This window comes from Lineus longissimus, chromosome 4 (assembly GCF_910592395.1).
Source record: "Lineus longissimus chromosome 4, tnLinLong1.2, whole genome shotgun sequence".
In the NCBI taxonomy this organism is placed as follows: domain Eukaryota; kingdom Metazoa; phylum Nemertea; class Pilidiophora; order Heteronemertea; family Lineidae; genus Lineus; species Lineus longissimus.
Genome location: NC_088311.1, coordinates 21,122,353 through 21,139,466, shown reverse-complemented (window position 1 = coordinate 21,139,466; position 17,114 = coordinate 21,122,353). Strand labels below are relative to the sequence as shown.

Sequence of the window (17,114 nt, the reverse complement as noted above, 5' to 3'; positions counted from 1 at the left end):
CACCCCATGCAGTGTTCCAATAAGCACCTTTCCTTCTCCGAGGGTTCCAATGAGCACCTTGGGGTTCTATGGACTGCCATAGCACCCCTCTGCCAGAAGCGATCCAAGAATGGCTTGTAATGGGAGGATGGACGCCGTGTTTTTCTCTGACTGGCGGGAACCTCAAAAGTATATGCAGTGTTGGTTGACTTTGTCAGCACGCGGCCAAACAGAAGCGGGGAAGAATGCAAATGTCCCGCGGAGAAGCCAATCCGTGCATTGATACAAGCGGTAACTTGATCTTCACTATGAAATTCTGAAAGAAACGAAAGCGTATTCGGTTACTATGAAAGTTGACACTTGTCCATGGACTTATTTCTAAGTATGTCGAGTTCGAATCGATACGCGAGAACGCATCGCCTTTTAATTTAAAGATGAGAAAGTGTGGTGGCTTTTGAATTTAAGTCAAACTAGCCAAGTTTCACCCGGTTTCGTTGATTACAGATTCAGCCCAAAAAACCGATTCCTTTGACAACTTCCTTTGTTGAGATGGTCTGCAAAGGAAATGTTCAAAGCACGCTTTTCATATAATTTTGTTGAAAATTGATTTTGGCCTGGGTCCTGGGTTCTCGATTTGCGCAATACCCACAGCCGAAACAAAGTTATCCTAGGCTTAGGGCTAAAGCTAGTTGGTTTAAGAACTTATACCGAACATTTTGTTATACTTTGTGCGCTCAGTTAAACCAGACAAATTATTTCTATGAATCGTTGGTTCGAATTTTCCACTTGGTTTACTGCTTTTATCGAAACTATAAATGTCAGAAAATTGAAGAAACATCCCATGAGTTTGATTCCAGGATGAAGGCTCTATTTAGACAGGTTTTGGAAGGTATTAGGAGAATGTTATTCATTTTGGTCTCGAACCTTTGAACCCCACTGTTTGTTTTCGCCGATCTTGTCTGGGAAGTTAACCGTAGACAAAGAGGCAATCAAAGGGAAAAAAGGTTTAGGGCCGAAGGGAGAGGGCGGAGCCTTTGGAAACTTCGTCAGTACATTATTGCCAAGATGCTGCCAGGCGTGGTATTATTTTCCCTATCATTTTAAAGGGGGTCATATAGGTTGTAAGGAAAGAGATTCCGTCGTGTTATATAATTTTCTGGTCATTCGTCCCAAATTTGCCTTTTGAGGACAAAGTCACAATCAGACTGAAAGGATAAGTTTTGTCTCTTTGGTGGGCCTGCGTTCTGCATTCAGCGACGAATATCATTTCTCATCACGCGTGAATAGTTTCAATGTACTAAGGGGAGCAACTACTACCGAAACTTAATCTGACCTATACTTGCAGTTCCTGCCTATAGTTACCCTTTAAAAGCAACCAGGAGGCTGATGTCGATAGACTGGTAGTTCGTACCCCCAATTCTTACTACTATTACTGGGTCTTAATTGGTAAGCAATGTCAAAAGGACCTTATAAGGATACTGGCCATCAAATGGGGACAGAGATAACAATACATCCTTGGTCATGTCACCGTAACAGAGTGGAATATAATGATGTATCACAAATAAGTGTATATAAGGTTCCTTACACTGTAGTTTGGTGCAACATAAGCAGTCAATTCTTTGAAGTGGTTTTGACGATGCTGTCAAAGGGTGACATGACGATTGCCTCGGGAAGAATGGCGCACTGCATGGGTGGCCTAAGGAGGCGTTCTGGAACGCAAGCATTATGACACACTAAGGCGGATGTCAGATCGTCATCTCCAAACGTCTATTGAGTACCCTCACAACAATGCTGGTTGTGAAAAATGGAATATATTGTATGTTTTGTTGGAAAGAACCAGACCCATTCCATTTTGATTTCAGAGCAGTGGTGTTGGTAAAACTGATATATTTCTTATCAACTTTGTGATAATTCCATCCAGTATTATAACAGGTCCATCCCAGCATTATACCGAATTCATGAGAAACAAGTCTGACTTTTATTCAAAACACACGGCCTCCTCAAAATTCAATAATAAGTGCAAATAGCTTTCATAAAAGACCCGCAACGAAATAACTGTAAACTTCCCAAAACAAGCATTTGTCCTTTGTCAGAGCACCACTTGAGATAAAATGAGCACACCATCGTCAATGAAAAGGCACTAAAAGTTAAGTTGAATTGGCCAATCTCGCTTTAGGCCTTTAACCATAAAATCAACATCTTCTCCAACATTGGTAATTCAAGTACCACAGAGCCACTTCAAACTGGTTTTAGGGGTTGGCGTTCTTTTTAAAATCTCCTTTCAAAATCTTGTAATCTACCTGGGGGCGTGTGGAATGGTGTGAATTTTATCATTTGGTTATTCTATAGCCTCTTGTCCGGCTTAAACCCGTCAGCTGCGTTCCGACTTTTACTTTTTAAGATCCGAGGAATCTCGAGTATAAGTATATTTATAAATCATGTTAGTATAAACTGTTAGCGCGCTTTATGGCCCGTAAAACTACCTAATTATCCGTGTAAAAGTGTATTTTCACAATGAACATCCGTCCGAAATTTGTTGATCAGTTGTAATCCACCTCTACTGACGGGTGGCGACAGTCACAAACTCATGTGATATAGTCAGCATCCCAGAGGGCCATCAGACTCGCTTTAATGCGGCGAGGAGCAGTGACTTAAGTACGTTCAAGGAAATCAATGTCCTGCTATCGCCTCACCGAAACTCTATACTCGCCAAGGCCGCGGCGACAAGGAAACCACCCATGATAGATTGTTTTGAACGCGACGGCCCCTAATCTCGTGAGATTTCTCTCTCAGTGGGCTGCAATCCGTCACCTTGCTCTGATCCGGCAAGGCTTATGATTACTCCTCCTCACGGAAGAAGTACATTTACTTTACCATCTTAAAGTGATCTTATCCTGCCCTGGCATTGGTTGGGACATTGTCCACAGCACTTTTCTCTCCTACACCCTTTATCAAATAAACAGGACAGAATTTCATAGGCAGACAAAAGGAATTTGAGATTATATAGATTTTGCACGCTGGGATGATCGCCTCGCACTGCAGGCTTGCATCGTAACGTTCATGTCGGGGAAGCATAAATTGTTCAGTTACGCGGCTGTCTGGCGATGGAGACATATTGGAATGGAGATATTTCACGTACAGCTTCAAGGGTACATCCAAAACAAACAACAACATGCAGGGTGTTAAATGATAGCGTGTCCAAGTCTAACGTTCACTGATAGCAGATATAAAAATTAAACTTCTCTAAAGATTTATTTAAATTACAGGACATAACTTCTATCATTGATTTTCATTAGCGAAATTCTCTCTCGTTTTTAAGAGATTTATTCAGTTTTAAAACTAGCGACACTTTTGATTAACACCCTGTATCGCAATAATGTCAAGGAAAGTGGAAGCATGGAGAGGCGAGGAAAGCGTGCTGACATTGCCACATGCTTTGAAAAGGCATGATGCTGGTCTAGGAATTTTTGCTGCTGCTTTTGTTCTTCAATATCATAATGTTTGTGATGATAAGGCATCAAAGATAACCTAGAGGTGTAGGACGATGTCTGGTGCACTCTTAGAAATAAAGGTTTTTGAGCATTTGTAGAAACTATGGTTTTTCGGTCCACACAAATTAAATATGCACCCGGTTAAGGTTTTTAAGCAAACTAAAAAATGCAAATGGTGATGTAATTTCGGCAGACAGTGTACTTAACTTTGACACGTGCACTTGTTTATATGTTACATTGAATTTCAACGTGTCGTACAACTCCGATAGTCTTGTGGTGATATCTGTTTACGTTTAAGATATAGATCATTCGTATTACAACAGTGTCATGGTCGAAGCTCTCGAGACATTGGTTTGTAGCGATCAACACGTCGATCACAGACTAGATGAAATCGAAGGACGACATTCGGTCTTTCTTCGACTCCATTTGACCGCGAGCAATAAAAAACATACTTTTCGATCACTGTCACCTTTAGTTGCTCCGGGAAATTGCTCTTGAGTACGATCATAGCAAATACCAAAGCAATGAGTTGTTATGGTAAAGTTGTTATTCAACGTATATTTAACTCAAATGGCCCATAAACCTTAAACGATAAGGCCATGGATATCACGACTTTTTTTCATTCCGATGTTGTTATGCAATATGGAGATAAAACATATATGTGCCGGCGATATGTTAGGATTGTTCGCTGTTATATATCAGGTGGTCAAAACGTCGTGTCTGCGTCGTGCTGATATTTTATGGTATGTGATAATATTTGCGAGGAATGTGATAGGGACGCCCCCGCTGGATTTCTCTACGTTTTAGATTAAGATCTCAAAATGGAATACTATTATCTTTGATATCAGCATCAACATTGAGCATGCGACAACCTCTGTTCTCGGATTTCATCACATTGTCACATGAAATGAACTGTTGCTGTTGCAGTTAGAATGTATCAAACACGTGTAATTAGAGATTATAATCTCAATGGGGACGAGGTAGACCGACGTCACATTCCAAGCAATGGTCTGAAAGGTACACGTTGTATTGCATTGGATCAAGTCATTGGAGTTGACATAAGGATGTAGGAAGGAATCCATTGTGTATACTCGTTCGCCGGAATAATCATTAATTAAAAGTAGTTGTATTTGGTCCTCAAAATCCGATTTTCGTCGGCCGCAAACAGTTGGGAATTAAATGTCTTAAATCGTGCGAGCAAGAGAACGATTCTCCCCGAGGGCGCTTTGAGAACGGGCAATTGGATTTTGTTTAGATAAAACACAAGCCATGGATAAAATAGAGTGGATCAGTGAATAAAGGTAGAAAACGAGTGGGGAGGAGAAAGAACAGGTCGAGCCAAAGCTGGTCCGGTGAATGAACGGTTCCTTGCGACTCTCTTTCATTTCTTGGGATGTTGCGCCATCAAGCGCGTCACATGCGCGCTCGTTTGACAGAACGTGCGAATTGTGGATATGGACGGGACATTTGACAATGTTTTCTTTGTCATTATTTGCATATTATATTCACGAGTCAATGATAGGAAGTCGATGATATCATTATTGTGCAGTCCACGAAGTGTCTTTACATCTAAAGCTGGAGAAGTTTCGGCGGAACGGACGACTTGGATGTATTCACGCGTCGGATTTGAGACTTGGATTTGCCTGAATCTTTGAAATGTGATTGTGATTATTGTGTTTGGGAAGAGCAAGGGTGGACATGATTGCAATCCTTGAACAGAGCATCATGAACTTAGGAATCTATCGTCTGCTGGTGACATTCTGTATCATACACATCGTCAGATCGACAAAGTTTACAAGACATAAACGCAGTAAGTTTCAGGGCTAATGTGTGTTTTGCGGGTGAGGAGGGAAGTTTGTTTCTTAATGATGATTATCGACTAGGTTATGGTAGTTCGCAGATAAAGTAAGTCTTCTTGACACATTCGGTCATCTAAGTATAGGCCTGTTATTTTTTGTACCTTCATATTGATTGCACAGTTGATGTTCCATAGCTTTATAGCCGCGGTGGAAAGTCTTCTGCGGTTTCGCATTAGTATATTCAACCCTATGGCGATCAATCACTGCTTTGGCGTTATTGCTCTTCTTCTTTGATTGCGACCAACGCTACGCAATCCTTCTTCTCAAGAGTGACCATGTTTATTTGAAAGTTGAAGCTTCATGCCAAATGAATTATATATCCTTGCAACCAAATGTATATATCGTGTTCCTCCAAGGAAAGCTGAAGCACTGAGCGCGTCAGGGGATGGTTTGATGTTGAAAGGTTGCCGAAGTTTACTTTGAGGACAGTTCGCCAAAACAAGGCCTACCAATCCTTCACTTCACATCACATTCAAGATCTATAACTCAAATGTCAATAAAATATCATTAATTCCAACTTCCAGAGTCAACAAAATCTGTCTTATAGAAAGAACAGGAAATGATTCGGTAGATTTACCGTTGACCACTTTGAGGCGTCAGGAAGCGCCAGAGATTAATGACATTTTTACCTGTTTTAAACTATAATAGTCAACACAATAGTTGATGTAATGTTTAGTCCATAGGACTATCAACTAATCAATTTGACGATAATCCTGAAGGATTTGTCAAAGTCATTTGATTGTTTTTGAGGATTAGAAAACAAGAAAGATCAAGACGCGTCAGTGGATAAATGCCGGTGTACAGTTTAAAATGTCCTCTTGGAAAAAAGTGTCAGTTCCTTGTTTGGTGACGACTGAATGTATGTGGTTCTATAGAGACCATTACCATTAGAGATCAAGAGAGCATAATACGAGAATCATTTGACACCAGACGCTTTATCCTAAGAAGATATTTCACAACTTTTACACCTGCATATTTCGAAAAAAAGATATGTCAGTACGACGCGAATTCTCGACATGACATCGAACACGCAGTGAAAATGTTGTGGAGTCTTTGTTTGATATTTAATTAGATCTCTGCTAATCAGTGCACATAGATCAGAGTCACTTGGTGTCATGTGCCTTGTCATTGAAAGATGAGCGATTGCTTGTAATCATTCCCCCGAAGGTTTCCAAGGTGAGTTGGACCAGTACATCATGTTTCTTTGCATCAACGATATAGCTCGAATTGCAGCGCAATTGAAGATCTCAGTGCAAGAACTGGTTCTCAAAAAATATGAGTTAGCACCAAAAATACCATATACACTGGACGAAGCATCAGCTGACAAGAGTGAGATATACATAAGTTTACAAAATGGGGTGTTTCCTCTGTGACGCCTTAATTCAATGAAATCTCTGATTTAATATATATCTAGGTCTGCCTATATTGTTCAATCATGATAATCGTTGCTGGGTCATGTGACTCGGTGCAAAATGGCAGACAAGGAAGGGATTTGGGGTTGCAAATAAAATACCTTAGTCAAAATCTACTTATATCGATCTATTAGTCCTTCCTTATTGTACCATGGTTGTTAAGGGATTTATCGAGAGAACATTATACCTGAGATCAGATCATATGATAAATAGAATCTTTTTTTGCTCTTAACACCGGGTCTCAGCTCCCGTTTCACCCGCAACCAAGTTCAGTATAAGCTTACGTATACATATACAGTCTTGCCGTCACAGTCGTCCCGCGCATGCAATTTATAGGATGGCACTACTGAAATTTACAACTTGATATCTCAATAAAGCAATGAAAGTTACCATGCAAGTCAATAGTGTTGGGCATATCTGAAACTTCTTGGGTTATAAATGGCCATAAACAACCAATAACTTTCATATAATCCTCTTTTCAGTGATGCCTTAAGATTTCTTGAGTCAATGATATCGTTGATGTACTGATATCACACCTGGTGATGTCGATTATTTCTTTGAACCTTAGGCTCAGTGCTTGGCGAAATTCGGACTCCCCGAGGCCATGGCGGGAACCGGCCTATAAAAGTCCAAGCTATGTCAGCAACGAGTCCGCCAAGTGCACTATAATAGCAAAGCATATTTAGGTATATTCGGTTTCTATATCTCGCCAAACACAGCTATGTTTTCATTTCTTTTCGACCCTGAATCGCGCACATTGAAAATCTCGCGAAGGTAAATAACGCGGTTCGTGTGAGAGAGAATAATATGGCCGCATATAGTGGCTCGATGACAAGGTTTTCTATTTGCTGACTCTAAAAGATGACAAATTTATCACCATATTAGTGGTTTATCTAATCTTTCTTTATGTCACCACGAGACACATATCGGTATGATATCTAACAGACAGTTAACCCTTACAAGCGGCTGCATATTTCACATATTTTTTGGGGTGATGTTTTAAGCTTGATAACAAGCGATCAAGGTAGCCTCAGAATTTCATCCTGGCACCGGCAGTGGTTTTCAATATACCCCGCCTCTAGTATAAAAAATGATAGACCCTGGTGTAATAATATTAATATTCGTCCAGAGCACAGCGGTGGCATGAAGCGGTGAGATTTGATACTTGAGGAGTGTACACACATGCCTACATTACCACTTGTATGGTAGAATGCGTATTTTGACATCAAATCTTTAAAAGTTGTTTTTGACATCATGACGACATTGTCATTCAATAAAATCAGGTCAGATACTCTGTAACTCGTCAATTATCATCTGACTACAGCTGCTTGATTCACGTCTGGCCGGAGACAGTTTTGTCAAATAATCTCTTTCACCGAATCCCAAGAATTCTCTGTTCGTTGGTCTAAACAACTTAGACATTCGACAAAAATGAGTATAATCAAAACTCAATTATTTGAAAACATCACTATGCAGGTTCAGAATGTCTGTTCAAATGTCAATCAAACGTGACAATGGATTATTTGGCACTCTCCGTGGGAGGCTGGTTCTATTGTTGTGGCGTTTTCCGAACACTTAAACAACGTCGTATTGATGGTGAAGTCATATCGGTGCATCTTTTCAAGATAACATTTTGATAAGAAGATAGTTGATAAGGACTTTGATATCGTGTTTCTTTATGTATTCGATTTTTTTATGAAATGATAATCATCAATGGAGGCTCGTCTTGAGCTATCCTAACTGGTAGAGAGGTTAAGATTTTGATCTGAGAACGAGAACGACAAGGCGTTGCACTTTACGACGGATAATGGTGTTGCCTGACACTGTTTCTACGACGGATAATGGTGTTGCCTGACACTGTTTCTACGACGGATAATGGTGTTGCCTGACACTGTTTCTACGACGGATAATGGTGTTGCCTGACACTGTTTCATTGTATTTCTAACAGCAGGCAACACCATTATCCGTCGTAAAATGCAACGAACAGTTTTGTAGCCTATATTTTCCTCCGGGAGCCGTCGCCATGGCGGACGTGGCAATTGACACCTGCGAGCAATAGATGTCTTGTGAGTCGAGCATATTTTGACTATTTGACCAGACGGCGATCCAATAAACCTCCGTAACTCACCCGTTATCAAACTGGTCAATATTTGATGGGGATCCGTACTCACAAATATGATCGGATATTTGAACAATCTCATATTGGTGCACTTCACACTATGCCGTGAATACAGTCAATGTCATTTCAAGCCTTAGCAATTGAACAAGAAAGCAATGATATGTCAATGACTGCTCACAAGGTAAATAATATCTATCTTTGAGGCAAGCTCCGCGACTCCAATGACTGTTCACAAGGTATAAACTGATACCAATCTTTGAGGTGAGCTCCGTGACTTCTTTTCTCTAAATCATGAACATTTTAGGTATGTTTGCTCAACTACAGTGAGTATATGCACATATTGATTTCAGTAAACATTATCAACCATTTCGGGGAGTGTATACTAATTGTTTTAACTAAAATTACCAAATTACCAAAACTGTTCATCCCAAGACACGTGTTGTACCAAATTAGCCGATGTGTGGCCCAGAAACATAAGCACAGTCATCTGAAATGCCTCCCCTTCGGCCCTTGATAGAACGCATACATATCAACGGTTAGGGGAGAAGAAAACATTGCACCTTCAGCGCATAAAAGTCCCCCTTCTAAAATATATTTGTCCCTACAATCAAAAGAAACAGGACAACGTCAAATTTAATACTTTCATTGTAATTTAATTCATACATGCATAAAGCGAGAAAAACACTCTCTAAAGAATAATATTTCTGTATAACTTGAGTTAATGTTGAATGGTAGTGCGCCAAATCACTTGGTAGGAAAACAAGCGTTATTGCCAAAGGCTTTTTTGTCTCTGTAACATTATATAGACATCGTGAGAAAAGTTACGACAACCCCCTCCAGTATTTTCTTGGTCCATTTTTGTACTTTTAGAAAACATTTTAATGCATATGCTATACATCGTGTATAGTGTTGTTACCTGAAGTTCACAGACGTTTCGGTACAACTTGGTGTCAGTATCCTGGAGTGAGATAAAGCTATGTTCTATAGATGTAATCTTGTAACTACAAAAGTATGTTCTCGATGTAATCTGGTAAAGGCAAAAGTTTGATCTGGATGTGCAGGATGTGATAATCTGGTAACGACATATATACATTGTAGCTGCCAACGATAGTAAGACTAAATCCCGGACACACATTGTTACAATAGCATATTATCAACAGCCTCTCATAAGGGATGGCCATCACGGTCTAAAACTTACACATGTATTCAACTTTGTTGTCGATTGTCGATCTCATCTTCTCCAAATGAAGTCCTTTTGCAAGAGGCACCATCTTGCGACGCTTGGAGTTTCCTTTATACAATAATCGAAATATTCTAATTACCAAGTTCAACAAGAGCTGAAACAGTGAACGCAATCATCTCAAGAAGCCGAGCATTTATGTAGCTTCTTGCCGAGGAAGTGCATCCATATATACGCCTTTAGATTAATGACACATCAGCCGAAAGTTATGACATCTAAATCGAAAGTAAACACGACTGCTGAAATGCATTTAAAGTGCAAAGTCGTAATCGCGATCCGTCATGAAACTTTATGGCTTCCGGTATGGCTGTGAACCAGCAGGTGACAGAGAGCGCGTACCCTGTCAAACCAACCTCGAACAAAGGGTGCAACATACACACTGCTGATGCGGCAACAGTATAGTAAACAGTTTCTTGGGACGACCTTGTTTATGTACCAGACACTGAGCTGACAATCAGCCATTTGTCTTTTGATATCTTCCACGAAAATTGATTTTGGAATGAATCAACCTGAGTACAATCGGTAATAAACACGAGTTGTCGGCAAGTGCGAGTGAGCAAAGGCATCGTTTGCTGCTTATGATGGCCGTCGTCCAGTTTTATAGCCAGTCAAGAAAAGGGTGCTATCGGCTATCAATCCGTTGTTTTTCGGAGTCATCATCAATGACCATCAGAATCTCTAATTATTATGATTTAACACGGATTTTTGGGCCAAGGTAATCCCCCACACGAAGGGTTTATTTATCCAAGATTCGCCTTCATGATATTTGGAAAAGTTTTATCTGACATTTGGAACTATTAGCTTTCGATTGATATCTAATCGCATTCCTGCATGAGGCCATACTTCACTGAACAGTACTGTAGAATCTTGAAAATGCCATGAAAACACGAAAAATAGCGGATGAATTTCACTTTCTTGCAATGTCCTCAGAAACTTTTCTTGTAGTTCAGTGATGCATGGTAACAAATGCGATAATCGAGATAATTTGAAGCCTATAGCTACAAACTCATGATAGGAAAACGATTTAAAAAAGTCGACGTCAAATGCCTTGAAAATATCATTCAGGTTTCAGGCCCGCCCGCCACTTGACTGATATTTGGACTGAACCAAGGCACTGACCACCTTTGCTCAGCCTTTTCTCCGCCTTTTTTTAATGTTACACACATCCACATCTCCATGCACACCATTCATGATATTTAGAATGGATCCTACAGCTATGTGTAGAAATATATTCATTGCCAAATCAAAATATTGCCAAAAATTAGACAAAATATGACAGTTTGAAAGAATATCGTGACATGGCATTCCAAGATGGCCGCCAAGGCCCAAAATGCCTGAACTTTCGTCAACATTGGTCGCGCTCGTCACATTCCTGCAAGAGAGTTATAATAGACTTTCCTTACAACGAAAGGGTGTCACAACAATATCTCTTTCTTGAGAACTTAATTATTCCCCAAAGCAGTTTACTGTCATAACATATCTACCTTCAACTCTCATAACTCGGGGCAGACGATCAATATTATCCCATGATGCAATGCCCGGGGCCCATGGCGTCTCTAAAGCAGGCGTGGGTATGGCGTGGTATCGGTGACCTCTGATTGATTTAGATATCCCGAAATCATTTCGTATAGATTCGAAGAATTTTGGGTGAAACACCCCCTCAATTAGGTTTGGTATGTATTTGTCGACTAATAACAACCCATTTAAAAAGCCTGTTTGGATGCTGAAGTGGCGAAACATGTACAAAATGTACTGGTATTATCCCTAATGCGCAATAAGTAACGCAGGTAATGATATCATACGAACTGGAAACAAAATGTATTGGTCACTGCCAGACAAGGCCGAAATGTCGTACATTTTTAAATACATGTAGTTATTCAAACTAAAAAGTATATTTTTTATGTCGCCGAGTAAACTGGACACCAATCTAACTTTCTGCTCTGATGGATTTCTCTCAAGTTGAACCACATCTGCAGTAACCAGTCTATGCATGCTTCCAATATATGCTTGATGCTTCCTATACAGTTATATCAAAGCGTAGCTGTAATTGGCCAACTCTTCCGAACATTAGCTAGATCTTGGATGAAATAGGTATCGCGTTCATTCTCAGCATAACGCGATCTATGGGTTATTCGTTCCTTCGACTCAAAATAAACCTTTCTTTAAATGTAAGGCAAATAACGTGACTGCAGAAATTGTTACATATGAATTTAGCCGCAAAGGAACACGGCAAAATACACCGTATACACTCTTTTCTCTTTATTATACAAAATGTGCCTTTCGTCTTAGTTTAGGCGATTTAGATTGAGGCCGTCCAACGATATATTTTAAATAATACCACTTGTTAAAAAAAAACAGCCTTGTATTTGAGAGATAACGAAAAAAACCGATCTCTGTCATCTGATTTTGTATTAAGAATCCGGTCACAACCTCCGTATGCCGAATATTTTCATGACAGAATGGCAACGAAAGCCAATCCGTGTGGGCGAGGCTGTCCTTCTTAAAATCGTTCGTCTCACCTCGTTCCCCTTTTCTCGATCGTTTCAGCAATCATCGGGTATTACCCAACATGTCCAAAGGGCTGCGCGAGTTGCTCCCCAACCAATGGTTGTGTGACATGTAGCCCCAACAACTACATGTACCTGTACAGGAATGGCATGAGACAGAGAGGGATATGCACCAGGACATGTCCTCATGGCTACTTTGGCGTCACGAGGAAGGGATACAGCAAATGCACAAGTAAGAAGCGCGAATATCTTAATTTTCTCCAGTCTCCTTCTTCTTCTTCGGCTGCTATTGGGGCGCCTTTATCACGTCATACGTCACCATGATTAGAGAACTTGGCGGGAAACGGCGCGTGACGGTGGCATCTTGACCATCAAGTTTTGGATCCACTCCGCCCACCCGGAGTCCGTTATACCAATGAGGGGAGATAAAACGGACGGAGTACCTCGGATGATTCAGAAAGGTGGCCTGCTGACTGCATAACTTCTATCTTATTTCATCAAATGACTGTCCTGTAACATGCATTGACATGGTGCTCTCTGAACATGCAGTATGTTTGAGGATATCGACCACGCCATCTCTGCCACGCAAACTGAATCATGAGCAACTGAACTACTGTTTTCTTCTTACAGGATGTCGTATTCCAAACTGCGAAACGTGTCTTGATCGGGGCTACTGTACCTCCTGCACGCCCCCTTTCGTCAGCCATCGGGGGCAGTGTATTGAGGGGTGTCCCCCTGGGATGTTCTATAGCGAATTGGCGCAGGAATGTTTGTTTCAAGGTAAGCCAGAATAAAAGGATTCTATGCTGTGCACTACCAGATGGTGTAGCAATTTTCCGAGTTCTCGTGCCAGGTATAACAGCTACAAATATGATGGGTCAGTTCAATTGTGCCTTTAACACTAGACATATTAGCGCCACTTGCAACAGCTGCTCATAGACCTACGAATACCTCAACGAGGTTCCTCTTCTTCCTTCAACCAAGATAGAATGCCCGCTGACTTACTACTGAAGACAGTATATAATTGGGTTCAGGTTATCTATGGTCCCCGTCTGCAATGGTCATTTTACCATCTGATCCTAGACACCAAATCAACGTCCTCGTTCATTTCAGTTGATTGTGAGGTGACGGCATGGAGTGGCTGGACTGCCTGCACCATGAATGGCCAGACGTGCGGCTACAAGTACGGCATAGAGACACGGTCTCGCTCGGTGACGCAGCTCCCGTCTATGAACGGTAAACGCTGCCCAACACTCACAGAAAATAGGCAATGTAGAATGCTATTACGAAAGTGTGTTGGTAAGTATCACAGAAAGTCTTCTCGTGAAAATATCAAATGGGCTTTTGAAGAGACCCGTAGCTCACCAATGTGTCATGTCTCCGGTGTAAAAACGGTATCCTGGTCTTAGGAATAACATGCTTTTCGAAGTAGGCGAGGCCCATGCTCCTTGCGCAGCGATAGTAGTATGATGAGGCGCCGTTCTTCTCTTGAATATTATCGGAGACAAGACCACAATTGATTTTTTAAGCCTTTTAGCAGTTAAATTGTCAATGTTTGACCGCGACGCATCAAAGAACGCGTCAAGTAGTGAAACTGAAATTCGGATATGATATACGGGTTAGTCTTGCGAGTAACTGGTGCGATGGAAATTGGTGATTGACCACGGAAATTTTTTTATAATCGACAAATTAGACAGACTTTGATATTTCCACTGTTTTCAGCCAACTGGCAGAAAAAACTCAAAACACGCCCCCTATTACCCAATTAGCAAAATTCGAAATTAATTTTTTCATCAAATAATTTCTTTATATCTGTAGACTTGCCACAGCAAATATTTTTTCAATACCTCTCCAAATATGTACTTGAGAGTAAAAAACATGCACTCGTCTAATTGATAGGCCTCGACCCTCCAACCTATGAATATTCATTAGTGGTCTTGTCTCATCGCTGCTTTGGAGAATGGGCGATGCCATGGCTGATTAGCGGGCTTGTGATTGGTCAAACTGCGACAGGAAGTCCAGAAACGTTGCTGGAGGAGAATTGCAATACCGAAAACCAACCTAGACCATGACTAACATCTCTTCCGAGGAAATGGCGTACAATATACCAACCTAAAGACCATTACATCTCCATTTCCTCGGATGAGATGTAATGGTCAAGTGGACAAGATGTAACCTACAGTCTCTCTTCTCTTTCAGATATCATCACAAATAAGTCGGACCCACTGGACGGCGAGACTCCTCGGGATTGGAGAAGGAAACGAATGAGAGAGAGACGGAGAAAGAAGAAGAAGAAAATAAGGGACAGACGACGGAAACTCAGGAGACGGGAAAGAGAGAAAAAGAAATCAAAATACGCAGACAGAGACATAGCAACCAATCAGATAGACGCATTTCATATTCTCGTGAAATCAGAAACTGACTGAGATTACGCGTGACTTGGACTGGACCAAGCAAATTAATGTGCTGCAAGTGCTCGATTTCATTTTGCGACATGAGTTGCTTGTCGAAATGGTCTGTTCTCTGCGAGCCAAGAGGTATATGCAGCAAGGTGTTTTTTCGCAACCCATCAGGTGAAGTCGCTGCTGGGTGCTGAAAACGCTGTCCTGAAGACCGTAATACGATATACTGTACATGCTGTAGCTACGGTCGCGCGGGTGCCTGTGCTAACACTCTTCTGTGAAAGTGGAAAACGACTTGAGGCGATACCGAGGGATGTTACTTTTCAGTGATGATCAGACGATGGGTGGCTGAGGCATTTAGACTAAGGACGATATCGACAACCCCCATCGACAACATTCTGGTATTACCAGTGGTTTTCAATCACTCCGCCTCTCGATATTTCATATTTTTTGATAATTACAAAGGAGTGAAAAAACCGTGAAACGAACTTGCAAAGCCCTCTGCAAGTTGATTTCTTATAGGTTTGTAACGCTAAGCTTTTAAGTAAATCACTTGATAAATAAAGACGAACGTTACATGTATACTTCGTTCTGTGGCATGTGAAACAAATCGCTCGTTTGCGGTGGTCAGCACTGGTGCCTGCGACAAGAATAGTGGTGGTCACAACGACCTGCGATCGATATCAAACCCAGTGCTTACCCCTCTTACCGCAGACAAGATCTTTTTTGTCTCACTGCATAACAGCGATTATAATCGCAGGTTGCCGCAATTCAAATCGCTCGTTTGCGGAGCGCTTTGACATTGCCCACTTCGATGTCGTAGGTGGCAGGAAACCGTAAATTATCCCGGTTTGTAAATAATTGGTATATTCATAAAGGAATTTTACTCCGTTTAACGTTTCTGAAAGTTTTACCTGGTGAACCTGAAGGCAATAATGTCGACTCCAACATTGAAGAATCTGTTGATCATGATTATAAGATAAAAGCAAAGTTATAGCCCATTACACTCCGGACGCAGTGGACCGGTCGCTCGTCCCTTCCTTAGCCACCACAAAGAAAGTAGGCTGAGATATTGATGGGGGACTGCCTTAGGTGTTATAGCCCATGATTGACCTTCAGGGAAACTCTCAGTATGTTTCTCCTCTATTTATTACGGGATATATTAACAAATAAATAACTTTATACATATACATGTACAGCTACAATCATTATTTCAACAAGGTTGATTTTGATATAATAAAACTTGATTAATTAAACGAATGGTGTCCTTCCTTCTTTGTCAGCATTGTCTGTTTGTGAAGACCGTCTCGCTTAGTCTTTATGGCAGTACGATGGTATAGTCATGATGTGTTGCGAGGGAGCTGGTTCGACTCAGGAAGGACTTCACACACACTCTGCCCTCATTGCTTCTCTCGACTTGCACACGGTACTTGATTGGGGATGGGGGGTGGGGGGGGGGAATCTTGCGAATGACCTGCATCCCATCCGGTCGGAGCAATTTATTGTATGGTCCTGAGTTAGTGAATTAGTATTATAGTGTCTCAGAATAATCACTGACCGATATACTAATTTTGCGGGCGTCAACTTTCAAAAGAAATGTATCAACAACCACTTTTATTGTTGAGCCCAACTCCTGCATAATGGGCCGGAAAAATCATTATCAAATCGCCAAACGAAATAAATTAGATTCCTTTTAGGAACAAATAACAAGCATTCGAGGTTTTTGCGGCGGAACTAGGTTACTATGGATACAATAAACATTTGTCCAATCACAACTGATTACCCAACTACAAGAGTGTTGGTTTGTGCAGCGATATTTCATCTATAGACTGAGTAAACTCTGAAGTTGTAACATTGTTGGGAGGTGTAAACACATGGTTGGCCATGTCTCGTGGACAGGCTGGGGAAAAAATTGTGACATAACACAAAATAAGACTCTGAGCTAAATTTGAAATGACTGCCGAATTCGACCCTCAGCGAAACGTAATATTCAAAATGGCTGCCGTATCGATCGGCCATTTATGACCCGCGGCTGTCAGCGAAAGAAAACTCCCTCTTTGTACATGACTGTGTATACATTTGCACCCTTCCACCCAAAGATGTCA

General features: G+C 41.1%; 1 protein-coding gene across 1 annotated transcript; it reads left to right on the top strand.

The window, feature by feature from the left end:
• Positions 1–4,108: 4,108 nt before the first annotated feature.
• Positions 4,109–16,228, top strand: LOC135487212 (R-spondin-2-like). Its single transcript, XM_064770705.1, has 5 exons — positions 4,109–5,280; positions 12,648–12,839; positions 13,238–13,387; positions 13,721–13,906; positions 14,807–16,228. Exons 1-5 carry the CDS (start codon positions 5,169–5,171, stop codon positions 15,031–15,033), a joined length of 867 nt encoding a protein of 288 aa, XP_064626775.1. The 5' UTR covers positions 4,109–5,168; the 3' UTR covers positions 15,034–16,228.
• Positions 16,229–17,114: the final 886 nt, after the last annotated feature.

Excerpts from the sequence above, each read along its gene's own strand:
- LOC135487212 (XM_064770705.1), top strand. The coding sequence starts at position 5,169 with ATGATTGCAATCCTTGAACAGAGCATCATGAACTTAGGAATCTATCGT. Across the intron at positions 5,281-12,647 it reads GTTTACAAGACATAAACGCA|CAATCATCGGGTATTACCCA; the intron begins GTAAGTTTCAGG and ends CGATCGTTTCAG. Across the intron at positions 13,907-14,806 it reads GCTATTACGAAAGTGTGTTG|ATATCATCACAAATAAGTCG; the intron begins GTAAGTATCACA and ends CTTCTCTTTCAG.